The sequence below is a fragment of the Anas acuta genome, chromosome 19, assembly GCF_963932015.1.
Source record: "Anas acuta chromosome 19, bAnaAcu1.1, whole genome shotgun sequence".
NCBI classification, from domain to species: Eukaryota; Metazoa; Chordata; class Aves; order Anseriformes; family Anatidae; genus Anas; species Anas acuta.
This window is the reverse complement of record NC_088997.1, coordinates 4,505,453-4,521,932: the sequence shown is the minus strand read 5'-3', so window position 1 is coordinate 4,521,932 and position 16,480 is coordinate 4,505,453. Positions and strand designations below refer to the sequence as shown.

Below are 16,480 nucleotides of genomic sequence, written 5' to 3'. Positions count from 1 at the left end.
CTCGAGGGCAGGATTGCAAGGAAAGGAAATATTTGATGTCAGGAGTGCCCGGAGAGCTTTCAGCTGGATCTCAGTGCAGGACAAGGCCCAGAAAGGTGTATTCAAGAGCGCAAAGCAGTGCAATTGGCTCTAACCAGAAAGAAGATTAAAAAAGGAAAGGCGTTGGAGCGTCTTCAGTTTTGTTATCTGTAACACTGGGCTGTGAAGCGGTCGCCTCGGCAGCCCAGTGCTCCGGGCTGGGCAGAAGCCACTAACCCCATGTGGGTGCGTGCAATAAATCCTCACCATGGGCGTTGATTTTGAGTGAATTTTAGTGCCTCTGCTGCTCCTTCTTCATCCAGGGACTTCTCCTGCCCAGCTCCATGCGGCCCCTCACCATCCCGTGCCTGCAGCAGGGCTCCCAGCCCAGTCTGAAATGCAGCGTGCAGGTGTGTGTTTGCACAGATCCCTTTGGAAACATCAGATTCAAAGGAATTATGCGTTCGCTCCTATTTATATTGAGGAGGAGAAAGAAAAAAAGTCTTTTCTGAGCTGCTCGTGCATGTGACTCAGAACAACTTTGCCATCTGTGCCTTTAGCAGAGCACAACGCCGAGCCGCTGCGTGCGGGGCTGCAGGGCTCCGTCGCTAGCCATAGTAAAGAAGTTTGGGTTCTTTAGAGGAAAGGCTTCATGTAATGATAAAAATAGCATTTAAATTCTTCATTTGGTGCTCTCAGGTGCTGTGGTTTTCCCTGGATGCTGGCGTGTCCTGTCCTCGGGGGATCTTTCCTGGCTTTCAAGTTTTTCGCTGGCTGTCAGTGGCTCAGGACAAAGCCGCCCCTTGGCCAGCCAGCAGCATTCGGGTTCAGGGCTTAAAAAGGAAACTTTTTGGGGATTTGATGGGACAGAGCAGCCCACCCATAAGATGAGGGGGTTTAGTCTCAAAGGGAAGGCTTCTGGTGAGTGGGGACAAGAGCAGAAACCGCGGAACACCCTGATGGACGCGGCACCAGGCTGAGCACAAAGCTTTCCCTAGCACCAAGGGCAGAAAACAGAATTGCTAAAGGGAAGGTAGTGAATTTGGTCCATTCTTAGAAGCTTGTAGTTTATAATAAAGCACAGGCAAAGGGGCAGATGGGGAGGCAGCCCAGGAAAGTGCTGTAGTAACATGCTATTGCTCTGAGTCCCTGGAACCCCTTTGAACTTAGAGGAAAACATCAGCAGCGTGTCCCGGGGATGTGGCTCCCCTCTCCCCTAGGTCCAAATAACACCTAGCCAGAGGAAACTCGGTAAGGAGGAGCAATCAAAGAGGAGAATGTTCCCAGCTATGCCCCTGGGGCACTGCAGAATGAGGATTTACAGCTGGCAGCTCTCTGTGCTGCCTCCCTGCGTGCCCCTGGTGCTCACCAGCTTGGAAGGGACGCGGGTGCCAGGTTGCTGGGAGGTTTCTCCCTGCACACCTTGCTGTGCTGGGCAGCAATTCCCCACGTAGACAAAGCCCTTGGCCCTGTTGGGTTTGCTCTGAGGTTTTTCCAGATTAACTCAGGGAGCAGGGGAAAACATTTCGTGCCCCAGGACAGGCGGGGGGTGCAGCTCCCGGTCGTGTACTTGTGCCAGCAAAGTTTTGCTAAAGGAGGCTCGGCTAACACGGAGCCAGTGGATATGGCCAGGAGCCATCTACAGAGCCTGGGTACAACGACAGGCGGTGACACCTTGCATAGTCTGGGTGGCAAATACAGTACCAGAGCCTGTGCCAGCCCGCGGCAGGGACGGGTGGGAGGTGGGGACGGGGACGGCAGAGGGGGGCCGCGCATCGTGGAAGACTTGGCAGGGCATGGGGGGGGCCCAGGCAGATCAGGAGGAGCAAAAAAAAAAAAAAGTCAGTGTTCTTTACATGTCGTTAAATACAAAATGTTAAAAAATAATACCGTCTGTGGAGCCGGCCCCAGCCAGCTCCAGGGGTGCTGGAGATGTTCAGAGACGCAGAAGGGTGTGTGAAGGGTAAGGAGAGGAGCAGGCATCCTAAACCCCTCTGCACCTCTGAAAATCTCCTGGGAGGTCCTCAGCTGAAGCCCAGCGGGGTGAGGGGAGATGAGTATGGGCGGCGATGGGGTCAGGGTCACGCTGCAGCTTTTGGCTGATGGACAGGACAGGACAAAAAACGCTCGAGCGGGTAGCATGGGCTCTCCGTGCCTCGGTGCCGCTGCTGCAGATTAACCAGGCTCTTTCCTCCGCGCCACGAGCATTAACCTCGCTTCGGGTGCCCAGGGAGAGAAATGTGTGGTTGCACGGAGAAAGCGGTGTTTCCTTCCATTAAAATCCCCACCGTGGGGCCGGCTGAGGAGGAGCCTGGCGTTCTGCTGCGGCAGCATCCTGCTCTGCCGGCCCCGACATCTGCTGCGAGTGACAAGAGCTTGTAGGAACAGACGTGGAGAGCATTCCCAAAGGCATGCAAATGGTCATCGTCTCTTTTTGTTGTCGTTGTTTTTTGTTTTTTTCATCAAAAATACAAAAGCAACCCCCACACCCTCCAGCTCCTGTGGCCCCAAGCCGGGCTCCTCCTGCAGCTCGGCTCTCCTCCTGCCCCCAGCAGCTCTCCGCTCCCGATGGCAGTTTGAGCTTTGTTTTTGTTTTTTTTTTTGTCGTCGAGACAGAGAATGTAATGATTTAAAAACCAACAACCCCCCAACAACACAGTCGCTCGTGCCAAAATCCTTAGAGGGGATTCCTCAAAGTGTCCTGGCCCGTCCTTAGGTTTTCTTTAAGACAAGCTCCGTTCCCGAAACTCCCTCCTTGCCCTTCGCCAGGAGTTGTCTCCCCGCTCCGTCAGTTTTGCTGGAGGGGAATGAGGTAGTGGGCTTCCCCCTTCTCCTCTCCACTCGGCACCCGAAGCTCTTCCCCATCCCTCCTCACGATGTTTTCGTCCCAGCCCTCGTCCGGGCTCGTTCCCAGGGGGCGGCGGAGCAGAAGCGCGCGTTCCTCCGGGGCGGCCCCCCTACGCTGTGACAAGTTTTTGTTGCGAGGCTGAAAGTAAAAACCCCAAAAGGAGAGTTGTCTTCCTCCTCTTCGAGGTATTTGCATGCTAAAATGTCTTCTAGGAAACTGTAAAATAAAGAGAGGCTTAGGGCAGCTTCCAGCAGTCACAGAGATGTCCCCGATGCTCTTGGCTCGGGCTTTGGGTTCGAGCGGCCGAGAGCCGAGGTTCCCGTTAGCCCGAGCAGCGCTGCCAGCGGCCCTGCTGCTCCTGGCAGGTGGCTTTGTGTCGGGGAAGGTCCCCAAACACTGGGGGACTGCACCCCTGGGCAGGCTGGATCCCTTTGCTTTCACCCCGTTACACATTTCCAAACCCACCACAGCCTTGCCAAGGCTTTGGGTTTTAGCCTAAACGCCTCTTGCCTGGGAGATCTCCCACAACCCCTTCTCCAAGGTATTTTGCACACACAGGTGCTGTTGGTGGTGGTCCCACGGGGGACCTCGGTGCCCTTACGCTGCGGTTGGGGTGGGAACGGGGGCATCCTACAGGCAGGGCTGCCCTATAAACTCCTGGGACAGCACCCGGGGCACCGTGCGGGGTTCCTGCTTGAGCTGGGCAGGGGAAAGGGAAGGAGATGTTACCTCTGACGCTGAGTGAAACGTAGAGCACGATGATGATGGTCCCCAGGACGATGGAGACGATGCTGAGCAGGCGGGCCATGCGGCCGAGGCGCCGCGCTCCGTCCATGTCCCCCTGCTGCCCGCTGTTCCTCGACTGGGGGGAAGCACAGAGAGAGGCTCCTGAGAAGGGATCCGGGGCGATGCTCTGGCTGCAGACCCCAAAATGAGAGCGGCTGCGTCCGCAGGGGTCTGGGCTCCTGTATCCTACAGTTTGGTGCCCTGGGGCGGCCCCACAGGGATGCTTCTGTGGGCAGGAGCTGCATGGGATTAGGGTCTGCCTGGTGTCAGAGGGACTAAGAGGTGTCCCCAGGGTGGGACAGGAGGCACTGCCCAGCCCCAGCCCTCTCTGACTCATCAATGGGGAAAAAAAATAAAATTCTGTAACCCCCAAAAGGAATTCACTTATAGGGGATGCCGCTGGGGTGCTGCTGCATTGCTGCAGCTCGTGTGCAGGAGGCACCGGCATCGTAACGGGAGGTCCCTGAGGGACAAAGTGCTGTGTTGGGGTTGGGGTTAGGGTTGGGTTTAGGGTTATAGTTGGGGTTAACTCAGGTGGCTGCAGCCCCGCGGGTGTCTGGTTGTGCTAACACATCCCAGGCAGAGCCATTTCCCCAGCACTGACATTGGGTTCTCTCAAGACCTCGTTTCTTTCGGTCTCTATAGCACCTTTGGCAATGTCAAAAACCAGTGGTAGGCAGCCAAGGGCCTTGTGTTAGAGAACAGGAGGTGCCAAAATGAAGCTTCAAGGTTTGGTGGAGGGAAGGGGGTGAGTAGGGAAGCACGGGGATTGACAGGGTCCCTGCACTGCTCCCTGACAGCTCCTCGCGTTTGGGATTTTTATAGGCTCAGATGTTTGCAACCGAGTGTAATATTTTTGCAAGGTGTGGGTTAGATCGCAGTGGAACACATTTGCAATTTTAGCTGTCTTCCAAGCAAAATATATGGGCTAACGAATTCAACACATTTATCACCGTAGCTTCTGGAAGTGTTTGCTGATCATTTATCCCGAACAATTACGAAAAATACATCAGCACTGGCACGGCGCGTTTAGCCAGCAGTTGTTACTGTCCATATATTATTCATCGGCGTGGAACAGTTTGATTATAGCTGCCTGGGATCGGTGATGCTAACATTTTCTTTCTACGTGAAAAAAAAAAAATAAATTCTTTATTAATCAAGACTGGAAGAGGCAGAAGAGCTCTGAAAGGCCTGGGGGCTGGGGCAGCGTGCCACGGGTGTGCCAAGCTGTTTTTTTTGGGCACGGAGTCGTGAGTGTAGGTGGCTTAGAAGAGCCACTGATGGTCCCTGCTTTCATCTCGTCCCCTGCTCACGTTACTGCTCAGAGGGTGTTCTCCTGATAGGTAGCCTCAGCGGGCTCATTGCAGATGAAGGCAGTTACTTTTCTGTAAATTCTGGGACTTTTTCTAGTCCCGTGACAAAGGCAACCGACCCGTCACAGCTTCTTCCTTCAGCCCTTCACAATTTAGGAACTGGCTTGGGATGCGTTCCGCTGACCTATTCCGGGTAACTATCCCGGTATCCAGAATAAATCGTTCAGATTTATCACCAGTTACTCAGAATAAATCATTTAATCCTCGTCACTTACATTGTGTTGAAACCCATGGTGGCGAGGTACCGCCACCATCGGACACAGGGGGACAGGGGCACCATTTGAAGGAGTAACCTGGGCCTTGGCTTCTCCCACCTCGCTCCGTACCCACCACATTTATACCCCCGGGAGCTTCCAGGCCCTCGCCTTGTCAATAAAACACACCCAAAGGGGAGGTGGGGGAGCCTCCAGGTTGCTCTTTTCCATGAGACCAGTGTAAGCAGGAAGAGGCTGGGGGCAGGAGCAGATTTTTTTTTTCCCACCCCTGGCCATCGTATCCAAGAGCAGGGCTTGAAAAATGATTTATGGGACACCAAATCCAACAGCGCTCAGTTGCTTCCCTCTCCGGTTGCTGCTTAGTGCCCAGAAAAGCTTTCGTGTGTAAAGGCTGCAGGAGCACCGGGGAGATGTTTCCAGCAGGGAGATGGGGAACCCATGGGGGTCCCTGGCTGCTGGATACGGGGGGGGCCATGAGCTGTGGAGGGTCCCAGGGGGCTGGAAGCAGCCGATCCTCCCCCAGCCCTGCACCAGCACCGGGCTGTGGGGCTCTCATCTCCCTGTTTGCTCGTCCCCTCCAGGGGCTCATGCGGCCCACGAGGCACAGCCCTGCCCCGCTGCGGGCTCCAGCCTCGAGCGGAGGAGGATTTCTTTTGCCTGAAGGCTAACGGGGCTGGAAAATCCCCGTGAGAGCTCCCGCTGGCCCGTTGTTCTCCCTCTCGCCCAGCTGGACGAGGCCACCCGGCTTCCCCGCACGCTGCCTGGGCGGCCGCCACCGCACAGCTGCACCGTGCAGATGGCAGCTGGTAAAAACGGTGATTCTGCCTCAAAATGGAAACTGGTCTCTCCAGAGGGCTGTCTGCAGCACCTGCCACCAACTCCTCGAGTTGTTGCTGGTTTTTGGGAAGCGCTGTGTGTCCCCCACTGTGTGTTTTGGTGTGGTGAGCAGGCGAGCGCTCGCCCTGGGCTGATTTTCTAAGGGAAGCTTTGCCTCGGTGGCAAGTGAAGGGTGTAAAAGGTGCCAGGGGGGTGTAAAGCAGTGGGTAAGGGGGTGGCCGTGCCTGCGAGGCTCTGCTGGGATGGGTGGGAGGCTGCCTGCTTTCATTCTCCCCAGCTGCGATGTCAGTGTGTGAGCTGAGCTGTGGGGGATATTTAATGGGGAATTTTTTTTCTTCAGAACAAGCGCGGGAGCTGCAGGCACAGCCCGGCCCCTTGGAGGGGCTGGGAGCAGCGGCGAGCCCCCAGCCCGGGTCTCCCCAGTGCTGCAGGGCTGGGCTGCGAGGTGCGGGGGCAGAACAGCTCTGTCCCGGCTGGGAACCGGGCTGTGGGCTGCCCAGTGCCACTGGGAGAGGAGCACGGGGCCACAGGGGCTTGGTGTGCCCTGCTATGCTTGTGACCTCATCCCGCATCCCACAGCATCCTATTTCCTGCATCCCACATCATCCTGCATCCCACAGCATCCCTTATCCTACATCCTACCTCATCTCACATTATCCTGCGTCCCACAGTACCCCGTGTCCCACAGCATCCCGTATCCTGCATCCCACATCATCCCACATCATCCCACATCATCCCACCTCATCCCACCTCCCGCCTCACCCCATATCCTCCATCCCACCTCATCCTACACCCCACCTCACCCCGTACCCTGCATCCCACCCTCAACCCGGGCTGCCCCCACCCCATCCCACCTCTCGCTATCCCGGAGAGCCCCAAACACTGTGCAGAGCACCCCCCAACCCCAACCTCCTCCCTGCCCAGCACCCCCCTCAGCACCCCCATCCCTCCCCATCCCCACGCCCCCACGGGGGGGGGGCTCACCATGATGGAGAAGACGAGGGCCACCACGTTGATGGGCCAAACGGGGCAGAAGCAGGAGAAGATGGCGAGCACCAGGTAGTCCCGGGGGCGGCCCTGCTCGGGCGGTGCCGTGCTGGTGCCGGTGGAGGAGGCTCTGCCCAGGCTGAGCCGCGACGGCGACAACGGGGCCGCGTCCAGGTGCCCGACGGACACCGATTTGTAGCCCAGCCCGTGCCCGTTGCGCTCCGCCTCGCCGGCCAGAGCCGCCGTGAAGGATTTGGAGCCTCGCAACCCTTCGGTGGCAGCCAGCAGCTTCTCGGTCTCCTGGAGCCGGGAGGGCAGAGCCGTGCCTGAGCCCGAACCCGACGCCGACCCCGAGCCCGACCCCGAGCCCGTGCCCGGGGGCGCGGCGGTGCCGCTCGCCATGGCCCGGCCCCGACGGAGCGGGCTCCGAGCGCTCCCCGCAGCCGCCGCTCTGCGCTCGGGGCTCGCCGCCCCCCCGGGGAGGCCGTGCCGGGGGTGGGGCCAGCACGGCTCGGCCCCCGGGGCAGGAGCGGGGGATGCGCAACGCCCCCCGAAAGCACCGGGGAGGAGGGAGGGGAGGCTCGTCGGATAGGGGGGAGGGGGGTGATGGGGGGGGCGGAGGGGGTTGGGGGGGTGGGGAGGGGTTGGGGGGGTGGGAGGGGTGAGGAGAGGTGGGGAGGGGTAGGGGGGTTGGGGAGGGGTGAGGGGGGTTGGGGGGATTTGGGGAGGGGAGGGTGGGGTGGGATGGGATGGGATGAGGGGGAGGGATGGGGGGGAATCGGGAGCGATAGGATGAATAGGATGGGATGGGATGGGATGGGATGGGATGGGATATGGGGAGAAATGGGATGGGATGGGGTTAGAGGTTGGACTGGGTGATCTTGGAGGTCTCTTCCAACCTAGATGATGATTCTGGGATGCTGGGATGCTGGGATGGGGCGGGACTGGGGGTGATGGAGGGAGTGGGAGTGATGGTGGACAGTCGGCTGAATATGAGCCAGCAGTGTGCTCTGGTGGCCAATAAGGCCAACGGCATCCTGGCTTGTATCAGAAACACTGTGACCAGCAGGGCTAGGGAGGTGATCGTCCCCCTGTACTCGGCTCTGGTGAGGCCGCACCTCGAGTACTGTGTTCAGTTTTGGGCCCCTCGCTACAAGAAGGACATCGAGGTGCTTGAGCGAGTCCAAAGAAGGGCGACGAAGCTGGTGAGGGGCCTGGAGAGCAAGTCCTACGAGGAGCGGCTGAAGGAGCTGGGCTTGTTCAGCCTAGAGAAGAGGAGGCTCAGGGGTGACCTTATTGCTCTGTATAAGTACATTAAAGGAGGCTGTAGCGAGGTGGGGGTTGGCCTGTTCTCCCATGTGTCTGGTGACAGGACGAGGGGGAATGGGCTAAAGTTACGCCAGGGGAGTTTTAGGTTAGATGTTAGGAAGAGCTTCTTTACTGAAAGGGTTGTGAGGCATTGGAACGGGCTGCCCAGGGAGGTGGTGGAGTCACCATCCCTGGAAGTCTTCAAAAGACGTTTAGATGTAGAGCTTAGGGATATGGTTTAGTGGGGACTGTTAGTTTTAGGTCAGAGGTTGGACTCGATGATCTTGAGGTCTCTTCCAACCTAGAAAATTCTGTGATTCTGTGATTTAGGGGGGAGTCCCCCGTGTCCTCCCTCCCCTCTGCCGTGATTCCAGCCCGCTCAGCCTCGCCCCGGGGTTTCGGGACGTGGAGCTGGGGACGGGCAGAGGGGGTGCCCGGCGGTGCCCCCCCTGCAGCCCCAGCGCTCCCGGCACAGAGACAAAGGCAGGAGCCGGGACCCACAGCGCAGGGGGGGGAGTCCTGGAAAGCGGAGCGCAGCACCCGGGGGGGTCTGGAGTGTGCTGCGGGGGGGCCGGGAGGAGGACTGCAAGCACCCGGCTGGGCTCCAGCGGCTCTCTTCGGTTCTGAATTTTTCCTCTCCGGCTCGCCAGGGATTCATTTCCCAGGCGGTGAGTGCCATCTGCGGGCGCACCCAGCGCCCTCTGCCTGCTCCTGCCGGGCAGGAGGGGGACCCCAGCGCCTCTCCCACCCCACAGCCTGCAGAGGGGCCTGCCCTAAGCGAGAACCCGAGAGCAATGCAGGGATGCTGCCTCGGGGGTCTCGAGGCCTTTTTTTTCCCCTGCTCCTGCCTCTCTGGGCATCTATTTCCACCTGGGCTGCTTTAATATCGAAGTGAGGGAGGGAAACTGGAAACAGATTTGGGTGGAGAGGGGTTCGTGTAGGGTTATGCCTGGGTTTTGCTTCCTTGCCCCTAGGTGTTCCTGGGCTCATGCATCCAGTGTGACGAATGCTGACACGGGCAGAGCAGGGGGGGCTGGTGCAGGGGGAGCCTCACCCCATGGGGGAACCTCACCCCATAGCGGAGCCGCCCAGCAGCAGGGAGCTGGTGGGAGAAGCAGGATTCTGACAGCAGCCGTGGCTGCAGGCCCCTCCTGGGAAGGGGAACCTCCTGGAGATGAAAGCCAAGATGTCTCACACCGTCAGCACTTTGAGAGGCTCCTTCGCTGAGCGGAGAGCTCTCTCTCCTGGCTGCTGGGAGCCTTCCTCTGCTGGGCTCATTTCCCAGCTCCCCCACCCCGCGCTGGGACTGAGGGAGGAGGAGGAGGAGGAGGAGGAGGAAGCCAGGCACTCGGGGAGCACAAGGATGAGCCCCCCATCCTCCTGGCTGGGCAGATCAGGAGCGCAGTCCCAGAGCATCCCTGGGGAGCTGCTTTGCAGTTCTCAGGAGGCACCGTGGGGTTTATGAGCTCCTCGGCCGCTCCCGCAGATCTGCCCGGGCACCAATATGTGCCCTGATGGGCTTAGCATTAAAAGTACAACCAAATAAACCTCTCCCAGCTCCTGCTCCCCCCATCCATCAGCTGCAGCCAGAGCTGACATCCAGCCAGCAGCCTCAGCGCGCCCCGCACGGCCCATCTGTCCACCTCGCGCATTAACAGGCAGCGCCCCGATGCTGGGCTTTTACCTCGTGTTTTCTCACAAAGCAAGCAAGAGAGAATAAATAACCGTGACAACTTGCAGCAGGGAAACCTCACAACAAAGAAACACAGAGCTTACTCGAGCAGAAAACAGTTTTCCACGTCTCCCAGCTCCGAGCTCTCCTGCAGAGCAGCGAGCGCAGCCGGGCACCGCGCCGAGCCCCATGTCCCACCTCTCTCTCTCCTGTCCAGGTCCCTTCCCACTGCCCCGTTTGTCACTTGGCTGCGTTACCTTCCCGGCACCGTCTCGCCTTCCCAGCCCGGTGGGTCAGTGGATGGGGAGGCGCTGGTAGCCTGAGCTCTGGAGCCCTCCCAGCTGCCAGGAGAGCGGTGCCGCCGGGGGGGCTCGCTGGCTGCCCGCGTGTTTCTGCTGGCAGCTGCTCCGGAGCCCAAGCTGGTGGCTCCCGATGGGATAAAACGCGGGGCTGGCTGCCAGGCGATCCTCCTTCGGGCTCTCGTGGTGCTGGAGCTGGTTCTCGGGGGAATATCCCCCATAGCCTGCAGCACCGAGGAGCCGGGGGCGGCCGTCCCTCGCGCCCTGCCCACGGCACTCGGAGTGGGCACAGGGCCAGCAGCGCGCGGCACCGTGCAGGGACAGGGACAGAGCCGTGATCCGGCTGATGGCTCGCCGGAGGGTGGCGATTTTGGAGAGCCTCTTGCCGCTCAGGTCATGCTTGAGGGCCAGCCGCAGGGCGTTGAAGGCTTGGTTGTAGTCCAGGATCCTCTTGCGCTCTCGGACGTTGGCAGCCATCCTCCTGGCCTTGGAGCGCACTGGCCTGCTCCTCTTCCTCACCTTCATCTCTTCAGCCTCCCCCGGGTGGGTGGCTGCTTCCTCCCCCTTGGGGTCCCACATGTCCTGCCCGTGGCACACCTGGGGTGCAGCCCCCCTTTCCAGCTCCCCTTCCAAGCCATCGGGGGGTCCCTGTCGTGCCGCACTGCTCCCCACGGCTGCTTGGGACATGGCTGTGGCTTGTGGGGACGGGGCGAGGTGCTGCTGCGGTCCTGCCTCCCGTGAGGCTGGCAGACACTCCTCCAGGGTCACACAGCCTCCCCTAAAAACCCCCAGCGTTTTTAAAACATCACGTGGCTCCGTCCCAGCCCCTCTGCACCTGCCCCCAGGTGTGCTGCCCTGGGGACACCGGCGGGCCCCACGGGGACACGGCGGAGCCAGGATGGAGTGGGGACACCAGTACCGGTACCAGGGTTTGCAGTGGGAGGGGGGGACAACCAGCTAAAGGCTGCATTTTGCTACTCCCAGACTCTAGAGGGAAAGCGAGGCTCTCAAGCACACCTGGCAGGGGTTGCTTTGGTTGCTGCGGAGGGTTTGGGCTCTGCAGGAGCTCTCCCCATTGCTCTGCTCCCTCTCTGCAGGGCAGCTCAGCCTGGGCTATGTCAATCCTAAGCTCACTCGGTGCCTTGGAGCAGAGCCCGTGGGTATCACTGCCCTGGCAGGGGGCTCAGGCACTGCTCAACCACGTTCACTGCTGCTGGGGTTTCTCCACTGGCCTCTATTTCCCAGGGAGGGAAACTGAGGCACGGAGTAAGGAGGCTGCTGAGGACAGCAGCCAGGCTTGTGCCAGGAGCAGGCAAATGTCTCCTGCGCAGGACGGCGCTGGCAGTATCCGGGGAGCTCCCTGCCTCACCTCCCACCCTCTCCCCATCCCTAAAAACCCCGGAGGAGCTGAACCCCTCAGCCCCAGGGACGGGACCGGAGCATGGAAGGAGCTTGGAGCCAGCACGTCGGAGCCGCTCACACCGCGGTGTCCTGGTGAGCTGGGGGCACAAGCAGACTGAGCAGACCGGGGGCAGCAGCAGCCCCCCCCCCCCCCCCCCCAAAACCCATCAGTGGGGGCCCAGCTGGGGAGTGAAGGAATGCGGGGCCTTGGCACGCCTCTGCCCCGCGGAGCAGGAAGCAGGAATGTCGTGGGGGGACCGGGCAGGTGATAAAAGAGCTAAAATGCTACCTGCCTCCTGCCTTCCTGTCCCCCCAGTGGGGGCCTGGGGGCAGAGAAGGTGCTGCTGGGTCTGCCCGGTGTTTACTGGGGCTGAAAGCATCTTCTTGCTCCCAGTGTGTCCCAGTCTGGCCATCAGGAGGGCCAGGGTCCCATCCTCAGAGCGTGCATGGTGGGGACACGGGGCACCTTTGGCCCTGGGGTGGGCACGCTGCCTGACCCCCCCCCTGTGGGTTTATCCCCCCCATCCCCAGAGCCTTCCAGGCAGTTTCACATCCCCCTGCCCCTCGCCCACGGTTTCATTAGAGAGCAGCTGCTAAACGCCCCCCTGAGCATGGGGTAACAACGGATTGAAAAATGGCTCTGGAATCGTGACAAATTGCTGGGGTTACTGGTGCAAAAGTGGGAGAACTCCCCCCCCCCTTACCCACCCCCTCCTATCTGATCCTCCCGGGCCGGGTTTGATCAATAGCCACAATTAGCGGGGGCTATTTGTCTATTGCCCTTCTCCTCTCTTGGCCCTTTGAAGTGGGAGCTAATTTAGGTGCCTCTGCTCCATGAACCCCATAAATCAGGAGCCAGGGCCTGGGGGAGCGGGGAGGACAACGCAGCGGGACTTCAAAGGGAGGTGAAGCTTGCAAATATTTCCGAACACCCACCTGTGCTCACCCTGGCCCTCTTTTTTTTTCGTTTTCCCACTGGCCTTCTGGCAGCCCAGGGGTGCTCTGCGCTGGTGCGTGTGCTCCCCCAGCCCCTGGCTCAGCAGCGAGCCCAGCTCAGGAGCGAGAGGCTTTTTGGGGTGGTTTAATGCTGGATGCTTAGAGAAATGCCAAAGGGAGGTGCAGCTGAGCAGGATGGCTCCCTGCCAGGGGGATATTTTGCTGGTGCTGGATGCTGGCCCGTGCAGCATGGAGCAGACACGGGGCCGTGCCCACCTGCAGCCCCCGCAGTGCCCCCAGCCCTGGGAGCCTCTGGGGACCTCCACTGGCCCCGGCCCTGTGGGAACCCAGCCCCAGCCCTCGGAAGAAGGCAAGACCACCCCATAAATCACGGCTCTTTGGATGCCACCTGCTGCCTGTAATTAGTGCATCCCGCCGGGCCGTCCCCACCTTGTCCTGGCCGTTTCCTACCTACGTGCCCATTACCGGGTGGGCAGGCGGGGAGGGACCCCCGCCCGGGGCTGCTCCCTCAGCCCCCCCCCTGATTTATCGCCCTGCTCCGGGGAGATTTATGGGCTGAGACAGGCAGCCTGCAATCCGTTGTAAGGCTCTGCTGGGCCCGTCTGCCTGACAGCTGATGAGAGGGCTGTAATTATCCATGGCCACACATAAATCAGGCCGCTCATGGCACGCCCCCCTCCTGCCAGCTTCCACCAAGGGGCTCAGCCCCCGGGGACACGCCACCTCCCCAGGATGGGACACACGGGACAGGGCACTGCTGGCACCGGGCACCTTCCCATCCTCACCTGGGCACCAGCATCACCTCTCTGGCTGGTCCCACAGCCCAGAGGTGTGATTTGGGGGGGGGCTCCAAGAGAAGCAGTGCTGGAGGGATCCCATAGAGGCCGGTTGGGTGGCACAGCAGGGATGGAGGTGGTGGCTGTTGCAACACCGTTGGGGCCCGTGCGTAAATAGAGGGTGCTTTGTTCCTGCTGTGCCATGGCCAGGTGGCCACAAGGGACGCGGGCTTGTGAGTCACCCACCTGTGAGTCACCCTCTCCATGTCCCTCACGTGGCACAGGGGAAATGCCAACCCAGCCCGGGGCGTGGGGAACAAAACCCGTCCCGTGGGGGTGCTGGGGGCACAGTGGGTTGTATGCAGTGGGAACGTGCACCGTGGCACAGAGCCTTTCTTGCCGGGTGTCACCTTCAGAGCATCTTCAGGACAAGTGTCACCATCAGAGCATCACCAGGCCACGTGCCACTGTCCGGTCATCACCGTCCCAATGGCGATGAGGACCAGGAGATGGGCACACGCTGCCTGGGGCAGGACACCCCCGTGCCACCGGTGTTCCCCATCCTCCGGGCTCGTTTTTTGCAGGCTCGGTACCAGCCTTCTGCAGCACCTGGGGTCGCTGCCAGCACCGGGCACTTCTTGCCCTCCTCAGCATCCTCCCAGCACTCCGGGGAGCCCCGGGGGAGCCCCCGCCGCAGCCCCGCAGCCTGGAAGCGGCTTCCTCCGGGTGGCACCGGGGAGGCACCGGGAGCGGTCCCGGCTCTCCGGCTGCCGGTAGCCGCACCGGGCCGTGCCGGGGGCGGTGGCAGAGCTGCTCCCCGCCCCGTCGGGGCCGTGCTGAGGCCGGGGGCGGGCCGGAGGGGCCGGCCGGGAGCCGACGTCAGGCCCCGCGGCGGCGGCGGGGGGCGGAAGGCGGAGGAGGAGGAGGAGGAGGAGGTGAAGAAGGCTGACGGCGGCGGAGCCGGGAAACCCGGGGCCGGCCGGGGATGGCGGTGGGCAACGAGGAGGCGGCGGCTGCTGCTCGGGCAGACTTCGCCCGGCACTGGCAGGAGGAGTTCCCGGGGGAACCGGCGCCGCGCATGGAGCTGGGCTCGGTGCGGGCGATGGAGCGGGAGCTGGAGCGGTGCCGCCGGCACCTGCGCCGCCTGCAGCGGGCGCTGGCCGAGGAGCGCTTCAAGGTGCTGTACCTGGAGGCGGCGCTCGCCCGAGCCCCCCCGCGACCCCCCGGCTCCGCCGCCGCCGCCCCCGCCCCGCGCCGCCGCCCCCCGGCCGCCGCCCCCCGCGGCAGCTCCCCGGAGGGAGGCAGCGACGGCAGCTCCGGGGCGGAGGACGCGTCCTCGGCAGGTGGGTGCCGTGGCACGGCTGCGGGTACCGGCACCGGCAGCGCCCCGGGGGGCTGGGGGCGAGCCGAGGAATTGGGGTGGAGAGGCCCCGGTGTGCCGTCGGGGTGCCCCGTGGTGTAGGAGCGGCCACGCCAGACGGGGTGTCCTCGGCCCTCCGGGGACATGTGCGAGGGGTGCTGTGATGGAGCGCGCCCCCAGACCCCCTCCTGAGCCCCCTGCGTGTGGCTGGCACGCTCCGTGTGGTGGCACGGCCAAAGGTCCGGTGGTCTCCCCACGACAGCCCCATCACACAGCCCAAGGGCACCCCACGCTGTCACACACCCCAAGCCCTTGTGCCATCGGTTAATGTCACCCCAAGCCCCTGTGCTGTCCCTGTCCCACTTCCAGGTGTGCCCCGTGCCAAGACTCCGTCCTTGGGCACGTGAGGAGGGAGGGTGCAGCCGGCCTTTGGGAACGTGCCACCGGCTCGGGAGCTGCCTCTGGGGCTGGGACACCGCACAAAAGTCACTTCCTCCAGGTGTGACCTGGTTCACAGGGACGCCTCTGCTGGGTGACACCGTGCAATCACCCTGGGGAAGCCCTGGAGCTGCTAAAACAGGAGCACGCCAGGGCACCGAGGTGGCCGGGCACACTGAGGACAATGTCCTTTGGCGAGCTGCTGGCTGCTTCGTGGCACTGCCGGCACAGCCGGTGCTGTTGCCTGTCACGCTGTCCTACTTCCAGCGGCCTGGAAGTTGTTGTTGCATCATCCCGTGTGCTTTAATCCCGGCTCAAACACCGTCCTGACAGCTAGGGGATGGCACTTCTCGCAGAGCTAATTCTGCAGCTGCCTTGAATTAGTTTGGTTCTTGCTCAATTGTTCGGGGTCGCTTTGTAGGAAAGCTGCATAGCGGTGGTTTAAGCACAAGCAAACACTCCAGCGTCAAACTGTGCTTAGTGTTTAGTTTAATTTATATTTATCGCATTAGTCTACAGGGCTGGAGAGCAGCTCAGCTCCCGTTTCGCCTTCCCCAGCTGTATGTAGGTGACACATCCAAAGGACGGCGTCGTGTCTCCATGCCGCCCTGGGCTCGCTCCCACCTGCGTTTCTGCCTCTACCCGGCTCTGGTCACCGACCCGTGGGGACATCTGGGGTGGGAGCCGAGTCCCAACCCCACACAGCTCCCAGCCAGCCCCAGCAGCAGTGATGCTCTGTCATTTTCGGAGTGCTTCTTGGTGGTGGCTGAGGGGTAGGAGCAGTCGGAGCGGCCAAGTCCCCGTGCGGTGGTGCCTTTGGGTTCATGCTCACGTCCTGTGCTGTGTTTGTGTCTCGCGCGTGCTCCTGAACAGTTCCCCACGCCAAGGATTGTGCAATGCTGCTCTTGGGCCACTGGAAAACGTGTGTTGGTAAAGGGGCCTCCCTGGAGCATGGGGTAAGAAACCGCTCTCCAGGGCACCGTGACCCGGAGGGGTCTTCCAGCCCCCAGGGCACTGGGTTAAAACCTTTGCTGCCAGCAGGGGGGCTTTGTGGCAGCACCTTGAAAACCAAGGCTGCGTCTGCTGTGGTTAAGTTTGGCTTCTTCTCCTCCTCATCCCCCAAAAGGGGACCCCGGCCGTGGTCCCACCGTGTGCACTTGTCTGACTGCCACCATCCCCAGGGGAGGCTCTGCTGAGCGCACAGG

General features: G+C 61.3%; 3 protein-coding genes across 4 annotated transcripts in view; 1 reads left to right on the top strand and 2 right to left on the bottom strand.

Moving 5' to 3' along the window:
- On the bottom strand, positions 1-7,571 carry TRARG1 (trafficking regulator of GLUT4 (SLC2A4) 1). Of its 2 annotated transcripts, none has more exons than XM_068655909.1 (3): positions 7,062-7,571; positions 3,596-3,728; positions 1-3,004 (listed from the first exon to the last, which is right to left on the bottom strand). In XM_068655909.1, the coding sequence occupies exons 1-3, from the start codon at positions 7,464-7,466 to the stop codon at positions 2,976-2,978; spliced, it is 567 nt and encodes a 188-aa protein (XP_068512010.1). In that variant the 5' UTR covers positions 7,467-7,571; the 3' UTR covers positions 1-2,975. The 2 variants fall into 2 exon arrangements, with proteins under 2 accessions (XP_068512010.1, XP_068512011.1); XM_068655910.1 differs by having other exon boundaries at positions 1-3,082; positions 7,062-7,570.
- A 1,130-nt stretch (positions 7,572-8,701) lies between these two features.
- On the bottom strand, positions 8,702-12,391 carry BHLHA9 (basic helix-loop-helix family member a9). The gene has a single exon (XM_068655908.1). It carries the CDS (start codon positions 11,028-11,030, stop codon positions 10,338-10,340), a length of 693 nt encoding a protein of 230 aa, XP_068512009.1. The 5' UTR covers positions 11,031-12,391; the 3' UTR covers positions 8,702-10,337.
- A 1,993-nt stretch (positions 12,392-14,384) lies between these two features.
- ABR (ABR activator of RhoGEF and GTPase) overlaps positions 14,385-16,480 on the top strand; it is a 33,937-nt gene continuing 31,841 nt past the window's right edge. The window contains exon 1 of the mRNA XM_068656243.1: positions 14,385-14,820. Coding sequence (XP_068512344.1) covers positions 14,463-14,820 — 358 coding nt within the window. The 5' untranslated portion in view covers positions 14,385-14,462. The remainder of the gene's footprint in view (positions 14,821-16,480) is intronic.

Coding starts and splice junctions, on each gene's coding strand:
- TRARG1 (XM_068655909.1), bottom strand. CDS start 7,466: ATGGCGAGCGGCACCGCCGCGCCCCCGGGCACGGGCTCGGGGTCGGGC. Junction 3,729..7,061: donor CCCTCGTCTTCTCCATCATG/GTGAGCCCCCCC, acceptor GCTTCCCCCCAG/TCGAGGAACAGCGGGCAGCA. Junction 3,005..3,595: donor CGTTTCACTCAGCGTCAGAG/GTAACATCTCCT, acceptor TTTTACTTTCAG/CCTCGCAACAAAAACTTGTC.
- BHLHA9 (XM_068655908.1), bottom strand. CDS start 11,030: ATGTCCCAAGCAGCCGTGGGGAGCAGTGCGGCACGACAGGGACCCCCC.